The following is a 19,064-nucleotide window of genomic DNA, read 5'->3' on the forward strand; positions in this document are numbered from 1 at the left end:
GCAGCAGTCAGAACAACTGTGAAGTGAACTGAGAAGGGTGCAGCAAGTCAACGTCACTGTGAAGCACATAGGGAATGCAGACACAAATGGGGCTCAGAACATGATCAAGGATGATGTTTTCTAATCTACAGGCTACTGCTGACTTCACGTGTAGCTAAAGGGAGTGGAGCAGAGCAAATGTTGTCAGAGATTCTCAATAAAAACCTGAGAGCCAAGGCCCAGATCGAGCTCAACAGCAGCTAAATCCCCACAGGAAACCAGCCAGACCTGAAAAGCCTTACTAAAATGACATCAGCATAAAGCAATAAACTAATTAGTAGGTACTGGGCAAGTTGTTATTTTAACATAGGTAAAAACATGTGTGGCACAGTATGAAAGAAATCTTGTCTCTGAAGATTCACACATCCTGCAGGCTATGCATCTCGATGTCTGGTCAGCTTTAGCATCAGATTTTGGAGCGCGAGTGCAAGTGGAGGCACTTCACTGTTTCCACAAGGCTGTGTTATATTGGTCGCATGTGGTTAGGTCTGGTCACCCTACAGCTTAAGAAAGTGTAGTCAGGAAGAAATGGGTGACCGTCAGTCATATTAAGGGAGGCAAAGAGTCAGGAAAGCCCCAAAGTGCATCGCACTTGGGCAGCATGATGGCTCAGTAATTAGCACTGCTGCCTCACAGCACAAGGAACCAGCGTTCTATTCCATCCTTGGATGACTGTCTGGGTGGACGTTCTCCCCGTGCCTGAGTATAGTTCCCTCCAGTTTCCTCCCACAGTCTAAAGATGCGTGGATTGGCCAGGCTAAACTGCCCATAGTGTTCAGGGACATGTAGGTTAGGTGGGTTAATTGGGGGATGAGCCAAAGTCAGATGCTCTGAGGATTGGTATAGGCTTGTTGGGCTGAAGGGCCTGTTTCCACACTGTAGGAAATCAAAAAAAAAGCTTAAGAACAGATTTTGTTCTACATTGGAAAATGCTATGTGAAGGTTCCTCTGGGGAGTGTAGTCAGAGCTCAGCAACACAAGCAGAGAATAGACAAAAGGAAGAGCTGTATACTTGTAGGACACTCAGTAGCAAGGTGCACCGACAGGAATTTCTGAGGTGACTTCATGATAGTGTGTTGCCTCCCCGGGGCTGGAGTCAAGAACGTTTCTGACAGTTGCAAAGCATTCAGAAGCCAGGGGGAGGGGGCTGTCACAGGTCATATTACTAATAACAGACAGTAAAAAGGAGGAGGTTCTACACAAGAATGGATGATTCGCAGTGCCATATGTTACTAGGCACGGAAAGATATCGATAGGGCACATGAATGTACGGTTAGTGTAGAAGGCTTTAAAATTACTATTTCACAGGGTCAGTTCCTGAACCACAAATGGTGTGTGTCTACGTGTTTTTGGATTGTGTTTGGGAGGGTGGTGGTGGGTCTGGCAGGGGGAAGGTGTGGGGGGGGGGGGGGGCGCAATGAACTTGTGCCATTACTGGGGCTTTATACTAGTTTGCCAGCTGAAATGAAACAGAGAACCATAAGGTAAAACATGGTAAGACTGTTGATTAACTTGGAGATAAGACACCACTTCTATCAAGGATAGACCGTTGAGGGAGGGACAGGACAGAGCTCAATATTCTGGGGTATAGCGAGGGGTTTAAAAAAAAAGAAAGCGGTGATACTAATAATTGTAATAAAGGAGGTATAGTATCTTAGAAGGCTCCTCAACTTGGGCCATTAGGTAAAAACTTAAAGCAAAAGGGTCAAAATTGTTGAGTCACATTTCTTCGGTGTAAAAGTAATAGGATAATCATAGCAGGAAATTTCAACTTTCCCAACATTAATAAGTAAGAATTGTTTAGAGGCAGGGTGGAAAATCTTAAGATGTATCCAGTCTGCAGTAAGTCCCATAAGTAGTTGGATAGTGCTGAACCTCATTTTATGGCACAGCATTTCCATGAGTGACCATACCTCAACAAGATTTAAAAAAGGTAGTCAGGGTAACGGTCAAAGAAGGACCAGAAAACAGTTTTGAACTGGGAGCAGGTTGATTTCAACCTGATAAAACAGGATGTGGCCAAAAGTGGACAGGGAGCAGCTACTTGTAGCATAGACTACATCAGAAATTGGGATTCTTTCAAAAAGGAAATAAACGCAATTGTAAGGCCAAGTGTTTTTTTCAAAAGAGAAAAAAAAGGAACAAAAATATATAAAGAACTCCACACAGACGGATGTACAGGATTGATGGAGTGAAAAAAAAAACAGGTTTTTGTAGATAGAGGGCTTCTGGTGTTCGGAGTCCTTGAAGCACACATAAAGTCCAGTGGTTACTAAAAAAAGAGAATCAAAGAGAGTGCATCACAAAAACAAAACAAAAACACAACACTACATTGCCCCCACACCTCCTCCCTCACCCCCAACCCAGGCCGCAAGATGACTTTCCATGTTAAGCAGATGTTCACCTACACATCTGCCAATGTGGTATACTGCATCCACTGTACCCGGTATGGCTTCCTCTACATTCTGGAAAACAAGCGGAGGCTTGGGGACCGCTTTGCTGAACACCTACGCTCGGTTCACAATAAACAACTGCACCTCCCAGTCGCGAACCATTTTAACTCCCCCTCCATTTCCTCAGACGACATGTCCATCATGGGCCTCCTGCAGTGCCACAATGATGCCACCTGAAGGTTGCAGGAACAGCAACTCATATTCTGCTTGGGAACCCTGCAGCCCAATGGTATCAACGTGGACTTCACAAGCTTCAAATTCTCCCCTCCCCCCACCCCACTGCATCCCAAAACCAGCCCAGCTCGTTTCCTTCCCACAGTGCATCCCAAAACCAGCCCAGCCTGTCTCTGCCTCCCTAACCTGTTCCTCCTCTCATGCATCCCTTCCTCCCACCTCAAGCTGCACCTCCATTTCCCACCTACTACTTCATCCCGCCTCCTTGACATGCCCGTCTTCCCTGGACTGATCTATCCCCTCCCTACCTACACTCTCCTCTCCATCTTCGGTCCACCTCCCCCTCTCTCCCTATTTATTCCAGTTCCCTCTCCCCATCCCCCTCTCTGATGAAGGGTCTAGGCCTGAAACATCAGCTTTTGTGCTCCTGAGATCCTGCTTGGCCTGCTGTGTTTACCAGCTTCACACTGTTAACTTACTCTGCCAAGTTAGGTACAAGAAAATCCAAAAGCATATTAGGGGCACGAAAATAGCCAGGCAAAAGCAGTGAGGACCATTAGGAATGTGAAGGCATAGTTGAAGTTTTAAATGAGTATTTCACATCCATAGTCTTAATAGAAAACCATTTAGGGATAGGAGTCAGGGAAGAGGACTATGATATACTTGAACAAATTATAATAATTGACAAATGAGATATTAGCAGTTTAAACAGGCCTTTAGTTGGTTTAGGCCCCAGGCCCAAATGAAATGAGGTCCAATCTCTTGCGGGAGGCAAGGTTAGAGAGTGGAGGAGTCTGTAACATTATTTTTCAACTCCTGGACAAAGGGGAGTGGAGTGCAGCTAACCTGGCACCATCATTCCCCCGACCTTTCCTGAATAAGCTAGGGAATAAGAAGCCAGCAAGTGTAACATTACTTTTAGAATAACAACTGGAGGGGGGAGGAGAAGATCTGAGGGACAGAATCAAGCACCTGGGAGAGGCAAAAATTAAAATCAAGAATAGTCAGCATGGCTTTACCAGGAGTTCATGATATCAGACAGTTTTGATTCCAAAGTTTTAGAGAAGGAGTCTAAATATTTGGATGATTGCAATGCATTGGATACAGGCTACAGGGACTTTAGTAAGGCTTTTGACAACATCTCACATGGGATCTTAACTTCTTGATGAGTCTCCCATAAGATCCTAAACAATTTGGCAAATTAATTCCAAAACTGGCTTCATAGCAAGAGGCAAAGCACAAAGTATTTTTAGTTTTGTGCCTTTCAAAAAAAAATATATTGATTCCTAAGGAGAAAGAGCAGTTTTTAAAAAGCAGGAGTCACCAGAATAGATACGTAACTGCACAGCAAGGAAGTCAATACTTATTACCAACTCTGTTTTTGAGGCCATGGGTTCCTGCAACATGCAGTCAGGAGCAGAGGACTTGTTTCGTGAAAACTGATTTGTTCTCAGTGAGCAAGTTGAAACCGGAATTACCAACTGGGATTAACTGAGTGTTACCCCAGTGGGTTCGCAACATTGCCTCTGCTAGCTTTTCAGGCAGTAACTAAAAAACACAAGTCATATTTAGGTGATCACTTGAAATTGTACAATATACAACTTAAGAAAAAGGGGAGACCAGATAGGTGCTTGACAACTGGCACAGATACAATCAGCCAAAGGGCCTTTCTATTCTTTAAGGCTCAGATATAGGCTCCATGTCAGGCAGTGCTAATTTACTGGCAAGAAAGTTACGGAAGGGATTTCAGAAGTCAAAAGGAGTTAGTAACAACTGAAACTCAAGATGGTGACAGAGTAAGACGCTCCTGCCACAGCTCCTCTGGTTGCCAGTTCCTTTTCCTTTTTTTTCACCCCCCCCTCCCCTTTTTTGATGCAGTTTTTCTCCCATCAACCCACTTTTAATTTCCTAAACTTTGGCACCTGGGAGAGAATGGAGAACAAAGTGCAAGACCAGCTAGGCTTAGGCGAGGAGTCGGAGACCAGGCCAGCTTCGGAAGCAAGATGTGCGCTGGAGCCCAGAGTGGGAGCAGGAGCAGAGCAATCGCAGGCTGGCCAGGCAGACAGGTCCTGGAGGTGAGTCCGTGGTAGGAGGTCAGTGCATGGAAGAAGCAAGGCCTCATGTTCTGAAGCCCATCAGACACACTCAGTGAAAAGGGCCCATAACTTGAGTACTTTCAAGACTTTTTTTAAAAGCTATATAAAAATACTGAATGATAATAAAAATTATTTCAATTCTGTAACGACAAAGTATCTGTAGCTAAGACAGCACCATGAGGTGGCATTACAAAAAAAAACTTTTTGCTGCACTAATTCGAGTGCACATGACAATAAAGGCTATTCTTATTCTAAATTACTCTAAACTATGAGAGCTCAGGAACTAGTTCCAGATATTACGAGGCAACCAAGTGTTGGCGTAAGGCCTCAAGAAACGTTCTGGATACTTTGGGAGCTCTATTTTAACCTAGCACTTGGAAAGAATCATGGAATCTCTACGGTGTGGGAACAGACCCAATGGTCCACCTCAAATCCTCCGAACAGCATTTCATCCAGACCAATCCCACCATATCATATCATATCCCTGTAATCCTGCATTTCCCATGGGTACGAGCAACTTAGCATGGCCGATACACCTAACCTGCACATCTGAGCTGTGATCCGGAGGACCCAGAGGAAACCCAAACAGAAACAGGCAGAATACACAAATACCACACAAACCAACAGTCACCTGATGGTGGAATTGAACCCAAGTCCCTGACACCATGAAGCAGCAGTGCTAGCCACTGAGCCACATTGCTGCCCTAAAAGGGTGAAGGAAAAACCACAAGCAGTATTAGTTTCATTCTACATAGTCAGATTAGATTGATGCTGAAGCTGATAGTCAGTGAAAAGCTAGAATTGTGCTTGTGCATAAATTATGGAGTGCACTTTCCAGAGTCCAAGGGAACACAGGTCTATGAAAGAAAAAAAATATCAAGCAGAAAAGGAAACAGTCATTGAGGCAGATCCTTATGAAAGCAACTGATAGGGAGTTCCCACAGGTGAAAAAAGCTGATCCCTTGACATTTAATGTGATTGGATGACAACTGTGTGGGGGCAGGTGATTTGCTCACAAAGCAATGACATCTGTCTCGGCTGCATTTGCTCTGAACTGTGGGGTGTACAATCACAATCTGTTACTTATATTGAGACCATTAATACCAGCTGTCAAAATACAAGTTGTACAAGTATGATAGATTGTATTGCTGTTCTGATATTCTTTTGTAAAGTTTTTTTGGGTTCCTCAGAACCATGGAATCTTATGGCTTTCTGGTCTTTAGTTTCCTGCAAGTCACACTTTGTCTGCTTGTAAACAAAAAAAAAACAGTGAGGTACTCTCCTGATTCACACTGAAACAAGTATGGGTAGTCTGATACAGAATACCAACTAGTGCAGAGGAGCATGCAGTTTGACAACAATTTGTGGCATTGGTGGAGTCCGTCAACATGATGCAATGATGTTGAATGATAGTAAACTCGTACATGTTTAATCTGAAAAGCAAATTCAAGATTTTACTAGTTAACTGTGCTTCATTAGCGGGATTTGAAAACATTTCATTAAGGATAGCCCAGAAAACCTGGCAATTGAAATGTTAGGAGCATCTAATTGTATCAAGTGTCAAATTGCATATTGGATTTCTATTCAAGATGTTGTAGCCTGAGAGAAATAGAAGTTATTCCAAGTTACCAGTATGATTGATGATAAGCTACTTTGGGACAGACTAAACATCTTATCACAGCTAAGCTCAAGTAGTTACTTTGAAATACATAGAGATTTAGCTCACTATTTAAAATGGCTAACATGGAAGTAATTATGCTGCAGGGTTGGATCATTATGAATCCTTATGTGCACAAAAAGCAAACTGGCAACACCAAATACATAGGGTGCACCCAGATGTTTTCAGACTCCAAGATCAGAATGATCCTTTTGAATCACACAAACCTAAATGAAGATGGTGCTGTCATACCACATCATGAACAAAATTAAACTTTTATTTGTATTGTAATAATTAAACCTTAGAGACATAGTGTGCAATGGCATTAGCAGGATTTGAGCATACCTGGTGCCATATGGTTGGATTATTACTGGGTACTTGAACAGCAGCATGGACCTCAGGGAGTTCTTGTCCTTCAGTATGACCCCTCTGCATTCCTGGTGCGACCAAGTGTTTGAAATAAATGTCCAGCTTCTCATCACCAAATGCTTCAGGATCAAACTCATCATCTGTTAGAAGTGAAGTATTATTAATTTTTGTAATTATGTTTATGCAGCATCTTTACTGTGACGAACCATTCCAAAGCTGCAGCATTACAACATAAAATACAACACTAAATCACGTGGACGTATCAGTCCATATGCACAACAGCTTACAATCATAGAATCCCTACACTGCAGAAAGGGGCCATTCAGCCTATCGAGTCAGCACCAACACTCTAAAGTGCATCCCACCACCCTATCTCCATAAGCCATTTGGCTAAACGATCTCACCTATACATCCCTAGATACTATAGGCAATTTAGCATGGCTAATCCACCTAACCTGCACTTCCTTGTGGGAGGAAACTGGTGGTGGTAGTAGTTTTGGGGCAGGGGCGCTTTAAAGAGTGAAAGAGACCTAATGCAAACTCATACAAACACAGAGAATGTGCAAACTCCATACAGTCACCTGAGGATGGAATCAAACTTGGATCCCTGGTGCTGTAAGTCAGCAGCTCTAACCACTGTTCTTCCATGCTGCCTACAGGTTGGTTTTACACAGTTGTCCAAATAGGAACAAAGTGAGGCAGATGGATTATGCACTTCGACCTTAATGAGCAATGATTGTATGAGTAAAGAAAAACAAAGAACTAGAATCATAAATAATTATGGTTACAGTCAAACTGTTACCATTTGCAAAAGGGACAGTATCAGGGTGGGGTCATAGATTTACAATAATTGTCAAAAAAAGCCAGTCATGAGAAGAGCCTTCATGCAATGCAATTAGTTATTATAATCTACAAAGCAATGCCTTACAAAACAGTGCAAGCAGGTACAACAGCAAACAGGCACTACATTTTCACTCGGTAAAGAACATCATTGCAAGGTGACAGAGGAAAAAAGGGACTAAACAAAAACAGCTTTCAACAAGTGCTAGAGATCTGACAGGCCAATTGGGAAAGTTCTCTGCTGCAAGATTCTACACTATTTTACTTTAGATTGAAAAAATATGAATTTATTAGAATACACGAAAGTAAGCTCGTGCCATTCAAAAATATTTTTGGTGCAGTGAACTAAAATTACTTTGGACACTGCAAACGTTTTGAAAAGGCAGGAGTAAACTACAGGTTTATCTGTTCTTCTGTTAAATGATTGATATTGCGTAGTTGATGTACAATGTAAAAAGTGAACATTTCCAATCACTAGAAAAACAGGAAACCATGTTGCACTGTACCTGTGGACTGGTCTTCTAAACTAGCCAGTGACAACAGCCTTTCATCTTCTAACAAACTAGCTAGACTGTCACTGTATCGTCTAATGCCCAACTCCTCATCCGTTTGTTTCGTAGCAGGAGATGTTCCAGGGTCCTTTGGGTCATCAACCTAAATGATATAACAAGTCAGCTATTACAAATTCAGAATAAGATACAACTAAGTGTGAAGTATTGAGCAATTTGCTCTGACAAGCTGGCTATGTTGCTCATTCAAAAATAGATTTTTGCTGGTAACCATACAAATCCATGTTCCAGAGTTAAATTAGACATGCACAAAGCCTTTAAAATTTCATCAAGCAAACTGTTGTTATGGACCCAGCTAGTCAGATTGCAGAAAGAAATCTGGCTTTATGGTGGAAAAAACTTTAATGGTCTATTTGCCTACTATGACAGTCAGTCACTGAACATATTCCACACAAGACTACCATTGTACTATGAAAGGAACAATGAAGTTTATTACACTCAAAAAGCTGGATTTAACTATTTCGCACTATACAACTATTTTCTCACAAGTATCAGAAATAGACATTCAGCTCTTATCCTCAATAACATACCTACAAAAAACCTTAATGGAAGTGATATCCTACTTCCACTTCAAAAGTTCTATATTTAATGAGCACAACTACTTCACCTTTCTGACAAACCTTTGCACTCACTCAATGCTATCTTCGGTTAATGTCTTATCTCAAGACCCTTTAAAATCAAACTTCTATCAAATTACTTCCTCCTTAGCTTTGATTACTTTGGAGAAGGCTAACATCACTGCTGTTCTTACAATCCTTTTCCTTAATTTCTTGGAAAGAAGCCTGTGCTCACCAATCTTATGGATGGTTCTACCTTTCTGAAAAAGGTAGCTTTATTCTGTTTGCCTCCCTGTATCATAAGGAATACCAACGGGCCATGGGCCACTTGTTTCCCCTCTCTCCACCCCTTCTTTCTAAAGCACAGAACCGTTGACTGAGGGTTTCTTTTGCAACATCTTGTGGAAAACCTAAATAAGCTTCCAGACAACCCAGTATAACTCAAAAAGGAACTGAAACTAATGTCCTGCCCATAGCTCAACATAGAAATACAAAATCAAAGCTATACATGGTTCTCTTGAGTTGAAATAAAACAATTTATGACAAATACGAAAGTTATAAATAACAAAGTTAAACATGTTAATTACTATTCTCAGCATTTTTGATCCATCTCATTCAGTTCGGCATCAACCTCAAGTAAAGCTGGCTGAACTAAAAACACATTCTCCCGTATCACTGTTTAGTCTGCTGAAAATGTATCTTTCATGGTAATTACTCTTGGAAACTCTCATTCAATCTCTCTGGTCACTATGCATAAATTAAAAACCAATCGCAATAGAGGCTTTTAGATTTACTTCTATTAGCCACCAACCACTTCACACACCTTGTTTCAAGTAATTTTTAAAAGTCATGAAAGGGCACTGGTGAGACCACATCATAGACTCACACAGTGCAGACAAGGCCCATCGAGTCTGAACCAACATTACCACCGCTGAAGGTGTGCTAACTAGTTTTCTGCACTCCTCCCATATCCTTCAGTATATATATTTGAAGTGCTCATCCAATTTGTTTTTTTTTTAAAAAAGAAATGTTTCTAAGGTTCCAGCCGCCGCTATCTTCCCAGACAGTGCATTCCAGATTCCCACCACCTGAAGTGAAGAATTCTCTATCCCCCAAATCCCCTCAGAATCACCTGTCTCTCCTGTCGTCGTGATTGACCCCACATCCAAGGAGAGCAGCTGCTCTCTATTCACCCTACCCATACCCTTGATCTTATACACCTCAAGTACAACCTCCTTAGCCTTTTCTGCTCTAGAAAAAACAATCCAAGTCTGTCTCGTCTGTCCTTTTCACTCAATTGTTCCATTCCAGGCAACATGCTCGTGAATGTCCTCTGCCCCCCCAGGAATCAGGTGTATCCTTACGATATTAATCAACCTATTTAAAGGAAGCACGTAAATGCATTAGAAGTAATTCAGAGAAGTTTCATCAGACTAATACCTGGAATCAATGAGCTCTCCTATGATTAAAGATTGGGCAGTGTGGGTTTGTATCTATCAGAGGTTACAAGCAAGAGAAGCAATTTTTGATAGTCCTGGCAGACCTATTTAACAGAATCAGTCCCAGTCCCCAAAAAAAAAATCCATGCCTGCTATGCTGCATGTTTCCAGCCACGTACTAAACTAGCTCTATCGTCCTGTTTCTTTAGGAATTATTTCATTGGAGTGTCAGAGATGGAAGGGGGACCTTATAGAGGTTTATAAAATCATGATGGGCATAAATCAAACGAAGAGCAAAAAGGTCTTTTCACCAGGTTAGGGGAGTTCAAAACTAGAGGCTTTTTTCCACCCCCCCCCCCCCAAAAAAAATAAAAGGTGAGAGCAGAAAGATTTAAGAGGGACCTGAGGCAACAGGTCAGTATGGACAATTTGGCCTGAAGGACATGTTTCTGTGCTGTATGACTATGACAGTGTGGCCCCTAGACAAACTTGGAAATTACCCTTGTGTCATGATTTGTTTTCGCCCCATCTCAGTTTCCCAAATTTCTATCCCGCAGACTACAATTCTCTCCTTATCCATGTCAAGTGGGATGGATATGAAACATGATCTCTAGCCATCCCACCTCTGAATATAACTAACAACCTCACTTCTGATAATATGTTGGATGACAAATTCATACATGAATCATCCAGGATACTACCACCAGAGGAACTTGAGTTTAGCAAAGCAGCTTGCTTATTCATTTACACTTCAAATATTGGTAAACATGCTTTAAAAAGCAACAATTTCAAAAATATTTATTTAGTTCTATAAATACTTTTTATAAAATCTTTGGTGCATTAAATAATGCAAATAGATGTTTACTGATCAAAAACCATTGATATGATTAGATTATTTTAATTTATAAACTTTGGCTTGAACTAAGTTTAGCTCAATAAAACATTCAATATTTTGGTTCCAAATACCTTATTTCCTTTCTCATTATCAGTCAATGAATCCAGCACAGGAGAACTCTCTGCCAAAAGAAAAAAATAGTTAATCTAAAAGAAAATTCTTAACAAATAACCAGTATTCTGGATTAGCTGGCAACAACGGTCTGCAGCAGCCATTTCTGTTTGTTTCAAGCAGCAGCAATGGAACAGCTTCTTGAGGTCACGTAGCCTGTCTAGCAAGATGTGTTCCATAACGCCAATAACTGTTGAAGCACTTTTATACAACTATACCTTAGTTACTAAAAGTAACTCAGTAGGCCACTTCAAATGGCAGTTACATAGGGCAACTGTGTTGGTGGGGGAAATCACATGTTCTAATGACAACTTGTTTCTTTTGTTGAAGACATTGGAAAACAAGAAGTTGCTTCACCATTTTTTGATGATTTTTAATCTTAACTTTTTAACCATGATTCTAATAACTTAAATTTGTGTAAAGATGTGGTATTTATATTTTTATCCACTGGCAAGGGTGCATTGCAAATATGCAATGAAATGAATATCTTAAAAGTTCATTTGAAATTGACCAAAATCCATTTTTCTCCCTTAATTCAGATCCAAAACTCTATTACAATGGCATGCTCAACTTCAACTTATGTTCTTTGATCATTTAAATCCAATACTTATTTTGAAGCAAATGATTTGCACTTGGCATTATTCTGTCAAACTAACATCTGATAGCTACCTTTACTGAGATTCAGACTGGATGCATATACATGCCATCCAGTTTGCCAACAGAAAAAGATCCCAATTTGGTACCTTGTGCATTGTTGTGTTGCCCAGGTAATGTATGTTGCAGATTTACTTTTGAGAGCAAGGAACCAAATTCATCCAAGTGCTTTTCTATCACATCAGGAATACAGTGAGCCTCAAGAAAGTCATCAACATGGTCTCTGTAAAAAGAACAAACTTTCAACAGGGGAAAACAATAGCCAAGGTTCCAACACAGTTCCATGGCACTCCAGTTATTAAAATTTGCCAACGTTAAGGAAACCAAACACACTGAATTCATTTCCTGTTAACGTAACTACCAGACCCATTAACATATCTTATGTCATAAGATCACACTAATCGACTGAACTATTTTCAACATTCAAATACATCACATCTACTTCAGTTCCTCTTCATTCATCATTCGTGTTGCATCCTCAAAAAGAATTAACAAATTTTGTCAAAATACCAGTTTGACTTTTCCTTTCAAGAGCAAAACTGACTCTACTTACTTAAATGATTTTCTACAAGAGTTGCTAATTCATCCTTAATAATCTATTCTGGAAAATTTCCAATGACTGATTTTCACAGCTTTCCATCTCTCCTTCCGTGATTGGAAATGTTAGATAGCTGGTTTTTCCACCCCCCCACCAATCTACCAGGACCTTTCCAAAATATACTAAACATTTAAAATATGCTCCAAGCTCTGGGATTATGTTACTAAACGCCTCTAGATTTTAAGCAGCATCTTCAAAATTGGGGTAACTTTCACCATCAACACATCATTTCTGCAGTTGATGTTCCCAAAACTAGAGAATGACCAGATACTTACAACTCATCTTTGAAACTAAGTGCAAACTTTTGACAGGTTTCAGAGTTCAAAACATTAGATGAATGTGTATCCACTGTAGAAAACCTTCCTTCTTCCAAGTATGAAGATTGAACATCTGGTGCTCTGCATGAAATTTATGGAAATTACATAAAATAAAAACTAATTAGCTTAAAAATAATGCTATTCCATGGTCTCAAAAAAGTTAATGGTTTACAGCAAGCTTTCAGGTTGAATTACACTTGCAGCATTTGTTAATAATTCCCAAAAGAAAATGCTGCCATCTTGTGTTATTTCACACAGCATTGACTCAAAACTCAAGGTTCCATTGTGTTAGTAAAATATTTGGTACCCTCAGCCTTAACCTAGACAACTTCAAGAAATATGGGTCTCTCACAAATTTTAAGCATCTTCTTGATAGTGCTGCCGTCCAACTACGTGAGCATGCTGGAATAACGGTCACCGAAGATTTATGTATGACAATACTCAAATCTTCTGAATGGCATGACCATTTTCACAAGATTGTAAATTGTTTGAATAGAATTTTCTTAACAAAGAAAAGTAAATGCACATGATTATGTCGCTCACCTGTTCCCCAAGTCAGATTTACTTTTAGCAACTGTTGAAGCAGCTACAGGCAGTCCAAAATTTGATGAGACAGTGACATTTCCCAGCATTTCACTGCTATTGCCCCTCTCCGACTGCAACAGAAAGCTTGGAAATGTTTCATCTTCCAGGTTTCTGACACTTTCCATGTTATAAGCATTGGATCCTTATCTACAAAATGACTGAAGTAAATGAATTTAAACAAACAACATTTTCCTGCTCACCCTGGTTCTGCCACAATATTCCTGTTCAAGTCAGAACATCATCAATTCAAGCTCTCCAATAAGCAATTCCAAAGAATCACAGTACTGTTTGGGGTGCCTTTTTTCAGACTAGCTTTTAAAAAAGTAGATTAAAAAGAAAGGGCTTTAGATTAAAAACAGGAAAATAAATTCTATATTTAAAATGTGAACAATACAACTTTAATTCCTTCTGGACTCACTGAAAAAAAATCATACATTACCTCGAATACCCACTTGGTGATACAAACGGCAAGTAACTACCGTGTGTTCCTGCTACAAGTTTGGTTTAATCTTTGAAGAGAAATGTGAAAAACCTATTTGACAAAGCTTTTCATCTAGCACTCAAGGACAAAAACCAATGTTCATACTATGTGCAGAAAGAGTGCTGATTTGTTGGCAAGTGGACTCTAATTCGTAGAGGTGCTGACAGAGAATGCACCAGGTAATCGTAGCTGACCATGAACTGTTAACCTGCCAGCTTTAAAATTTAAAAGCAGGTTTATCGGTCTTGTAGGGAAGTGGTAGTGCCCCTACCTTACAGCTACGAAGCATGGGTTCAAGTCCTACTTGCTCCCGTGGTGTGAAATAACACCTCTGAACAAGTTGATTAGGAAAATATTAAAAACCAGTCAGGTTAACTCTTTCATTTTTCAGGTTAATTACTGGCAATGACAGCCATTTAAGAAAATTGCCACAGTTTTCTCTTCAGAAAGATACATGGAAAAGGTAAAAAAAAAAGAGAGGGAAGAAAGAGGGGACAGTAGATTGGTGGAAAGTGAGGCTGGAAGTAGTAGCAGTAATGGGAAACAAAAAAAAAAAATGGGTACTTTGCATCAGAATTCATGATGGAAGATACCAGCAGAATACCACAACTTCAAGACAGGCAGAGCTGAGTGTAGTGGCTATCACTGGGGATGTGGTAAAGTTCTAATGGTGGGTAAGTCATCTAAACCAGAGGGATGACACCACAGACTTATGAAAGAGATAGAGGAATTGGTGATGATCTTTCAGGAATCAATTGAATCAGGAAGAGTCCCAGCAACTGGCAAAAGGCATACGTAATCTAAGAAGGGAGGAAGACAGAAGACAGGAAACAATTGGTCAATTCGCCTGACCTCAGCCATTAGTAAGATTTGAAAGTCCGTTACAAGGGATTAGATTGCAGATTATGGCCATTCTCGTCTGAAAATGTTCAATCTTGTTTGATCTCAGAAGCTAAGCAAAGTCAGGCCTGGTTAATTGTTGGACTGGAGACTAATTGCCATAGGCTGGTGGCCCCCTTCTTGTGCACCAGTACCAAGGTCCCTAACCCAGGCCAGGAGACCTACACAAGTCCCATCTGCTTCAATGGCATGGAGTAACATCGCTGAACAGATTGATTAGAAAAATAGGTTTGCGCAGTTCTGGTCACCCAGTTACAGGAAGGATATTATCGAGCTGGAGAGGGCTCAGAAAAGATTTACCAAGATGCTGCCAAGTATGGAAGGTTTCAGTTATAGAGAAAGGCTGGGATTTCCGCCCCCCCCCGCCCCCAACTATAGCCTAGGAGATGGAGAGATGATGCAACAGATGTTTATAAAACAATAAGAGGTTTTGATAGAGTTGACAGTAATTGTCGTTTCCTTATAGGGTGGTTCACGTGTGGAATGAACTGCCTAATGAAGTGGTGGCTGCAGGTACAATTACAACATTTAAAAGGCATTTGTGTGGATATATGAAGAGGAAAGGTTTGGAGGGATAATGGGCCTGGAGCAAGCAAGTGGGACTAACTTAGTTTGGGATTACCTTGAACCGAAGGGTCACGTGTCTGTGTTGTATGATTCTGGGGAAAAAAAATATCAAAAATATACTTGAAAGTGCATGGCAAAATAAGCCTGAGTCAGAAGGTTTACCAAGAAGCGGTCACGTCTGACAAATCTATTAGAATTCTTTTGAGATAATGAGCTATGTAGACAAAGGTGAGCTAGTGTAGATGATCTATTTGGATTTCCAGAAGGCCTTGGACAAGATGCCACACAGGAGACTGCTAAATAAAGAGAAGAGGCCATGATATTAGGTACCATCATGAATCGAGGATTAGCTGACTGGCAGAAGGCAGACTGGGGATAAAGGGGTCTTTTTCATGATGGGAGACGGCGACTCGTGAAGTTCCAAATGGGTCAGCATTGGGACAACAACAATTCATGTTATACATTAACAATCTGGACAAAGGAATTTAAAACATTGGTGATAAGTTTGCAGATGGCATAAAGATAAGTGGAGGTCCATATAGTAGGGAGGCTGTAGGAGGACTTGGACAGGCTAGGAGAGGAAGCAAAAAAGTGACAGTTGAAATACAATGTGGGAAAGTGAGAGATTACACATTTTTGGTTGTAGGAATAGAGCTGTAGACTGTGTTTTCTAAATGGGGAATGAATAGTCAGCCATGACCCTTGCTGAATGGCTGAGCAAGTCCTTGGCCCCATATGACTGACTCAATTTCTTTTATTAAATGCTTGTTCTAAAAAGGCATGTAGCAAGTTGGAGCCCTGTTCAATCACAGTCAAGATTCAAAAGACTGGGCAACAAAAATAACTTCATATTACGTTATGTTCAGTTATTCCATACATTTCAAAACTCTGGATTGCAAGAATTATAAGGTCACAGCATTTTACTTGGCAAAATAGTCAGAAACTGCTGCACTTAATACAAATGCTGTAGTAACGCACTTAAAACAGGATCAGCCATTAGTTTTCTACCTGTGCTAATCAGTTACACAACTTTACATTAATTACATTTAGAGGTTTCTTTTACAGGATGTAGTTTTTTTTGTTGTTAAAAAAGGTATCTTGTCTTTTCCCCACATCGCAACAATTTACTCCATCCAGGGAAATACCATTCCTTAAAATATAAAATTCAGACATTTATAACTCAAAAGCAGCCATTTGACCTGATCAGGTTCATGCTGAACAAGATCTTTCGACATAGCTCAGACACTGAGCCAGGCAACATTCTGCTAAATCTCTGCACCCTCTCTAGCGCAATCACATCCTTCCTACAACGTCATAACCAGAACAGCATGCAAAACTCCAGTTATGGCCCAAGGCATTCTATGTAGTTTTAACATAACCTCCACACTCTTGTATTCTATGCCTCAGTGAATCGAGGAAAGCCAAACCTTCTTAACAAGCTTACCTACCATCCCTGCTAGCTTCAGGGCTCTCTGGATATGTACAAGTTCTTTTTGAATTACAGTACTTTCTTCAGGTTTACCATTCAATACAAATCCTTTGCCTGTTAACTTCCCCCAAGGTCAATACCTCATTTCTCAAGGTTGAATTATATTTTCCACTGCTCTGTCCAAATGAGCAGTCCTTGGATATCCTCCGTAGCTAACAGCCATCCTCCCATACTACCAATGTGTGTATCATCCACGAATGTATTGACCATAAGTGCAGAGATTAAGTCAATAAATGATCAAACAACAGTCACCAAGTTCTGTAGAACCCGAAAGGAAACAGATTGAGTCAAAGAAAAAATCTCTCTGCCATCAGCCTCAGCTTCATGCCTCTCATCTAATTTTGTATCCAACCTGACAGACTACCTTGAATCCAGAGGGTTCTTACTTTCTTGACTGGTCTACTACGAGGAGCCTTATCAAAAGCCTTGCTAAAGTCTACGTACACCAAAAATGTTTATCGATACTCCTGTTTACGTTATCAACAAAGTTGACTGCATTTTTCAGACTTGATCTTCCCTTAAATCCATACTGACCATGCCCAATTTAATCTGTCTCCTTCCAAGAGCACATGTAGACTACCCATCAGGATTCCTTTCGCAAATTACCCACCACCCAGGTCAGACTGACTAACAATTTCCTGGCTGATCTTTCCTCCTGTTACATTTATTTCTTAAAAGGAAAAAAAAAGGACAAAATTAGAAGTCCTCCACCAACTCACCAGTGGCCAGAGGGGATCTGAAAACTTATTGCCAAGGCCTCAACATTGCCTCTATTGCTTCCCTCAGCAGCATAGGATATCTTTAACCAGAGTCAGCAGATTTATCAACTTTTGAAGCCGATCAGCTAGCGCCTCTTCTCAGTGTTGATTTCTGATGTCTATACCTACATCATTTTTCATTGTGAAGACTGATGTAAATTTTGTGGGCACAAAGCCCATGCCCTGCATGTGCTGAAGGATTCCCTCCATGGTCCTTAAAAGGGCCCTCTCTACATTGTTTTTTTTTTGCTTTTTATAGAATTCAAAAGCATCCTTTCAGGTTTTCCTTCATTCTACCCTCGAACACTTAGTTTTTAAACTTTCCTAGATATTTGCTTTCCTAATTTCCTTCTTAAAACTCATCCCCTCAGTTTTTATATTCCTTTACAGATTCTGCTGCACTGATCCCTGTATGGGCCATAAACTCCCCTTCTTCATAATCCTAACCTTTAAACCCTTGACATCCAGGGTTCTTAAGTCTTGATCCTATACCCTTTGTACTTTTTGGCACTCTCACTGTTTCCTTCTTAGTTGTTTCCCACTACTCTGACAACCTCTACCTGCAAGTAGCTGCTCCTAGTCCAGTTGAGCCAAATCAATTTTACCAAGATGATGCATATCTGTCTCCAGTTTAGCATTTATATCCCCATCCCCGACCCCATCTTCATATACACCTTTCCATAACAATCATAAATCTCACTAGGTTATAGTCATCATCTTCTACTGCTTCCACACTGATACATCTTTGGAGGTGCACAGATGTATTGCAGAATGTTTGGGCCAGCAGCACCAAACCACCCCAGGCCTACAGTACAGACCAGCAGCATTTAACATTGGTGTTTTCCACTCCTACCCACATGATCACTTCGCAGTTTTCTTCCTTCAGCTGCTGAAATGACCCAAGCCTTCTTTCCAGTTCTGATGGCTTGACCGTCTCTTGGCAAACTCTCATCATATGGACACTTTACAAATTAACCTGGCTATCTACTAAACTGCAATGCTCTCCTGAACTGAAAACCTTATTCTTCTGCTCAAACTAAAACCTGATTCTTCTGGACTAAACTGAACTAAAACTAAATTACCGATGATCCCCAGTCATTTGTTTTTCCTGCCGTAAACTCAACAACATAAAACACTTCATCAATAAACACCACCGGTACATGACTAGGCACAGAGTCACATGTTTTCAGAAAGTGATGCATTTCAAGTCACTTTTCCATAATTACTTTCTGACCTCAAAAGAAAAATTTAACCTTCACAGAACTGAAACCAGAATTCAGCTGTCTCCATTTTGAAAATCTAAATTCCAAATGATAGCATAAGCCGTACACCTTTGTTATACAAGTCTCCAGAGTGGGATCAACTCTTAGCCTTCAGATTTAAATTGATAAGGACATAGCACTAACTAACACTGCTTGCACGATGTAACAAAGTTCTACACGCTGTTACGGTCAGCCCTCCATTCACAAGCAATCAACTTCAAGGAAAAAACATGACCAAAATGCAGGCTTCTATT

The 19,064-nt window shown here is 40.5% G+C and overlaps 1 protein-coding gene across 1 annotated transcript in view; it reads right to left on the minus strand.

Moving 5' to 3' along the window:
• The window catches only part of LOC125451748 (centrosomal protein of 192 kDa-like), a 214,670-nt gene that overhangs the window by 163,014 nt on the left and 32,592 nt on the right, over window positions 1-19,064 (minus strand). The window contains exons 12-18 of the mRNA XM_059646356.1: window positions 15,357-15,393; window positions 13,312-13,495; window positions 12,727-12,849; window positions 11,943-12,076; window positions 11,160-11,209; window positions 8,135-8,282; window positions 6,765-6,928 (exon numbers count right to left, since the gene is read on the minus strand). Coding sequence (XP_059502339.1) covers window positions 6,765-6,928; window positions 8,135-8,282; window positions 11,160-11,209; window positions 11,943-12,076; window positions 12,727-12,849; window positions 13,312-13,495; window positions 15,357-15,393 — 840 coding nt within the window. The remainder of the gene's footprint in view (window positions 1-6,764; window positions 6,929-8,134; window positions 8,283-11,159; window positions 11,210-11,942; window positions 12,077-12,726; window positions 12,850-13,311; window positions 13,496-15,356; window positions 15,394-19,064) is intronic.

The sequence above is a fragment of the Stegostoma tigrinum genome, chromosome 5 (assembly GCF_030684315.1).
Source record: "Stegostoma tigrinum isolate sSteTig4 chromosome 5, sSteTig4.hap1, whole genome shotgun sequence".
Lineage (NCBI taxonomy): Eukaryota > Metazoa > Chordata > Chondrichthyes > Orectolobiformes > Stegostomatidae > Stegostoma > Stegostoma tigrinum.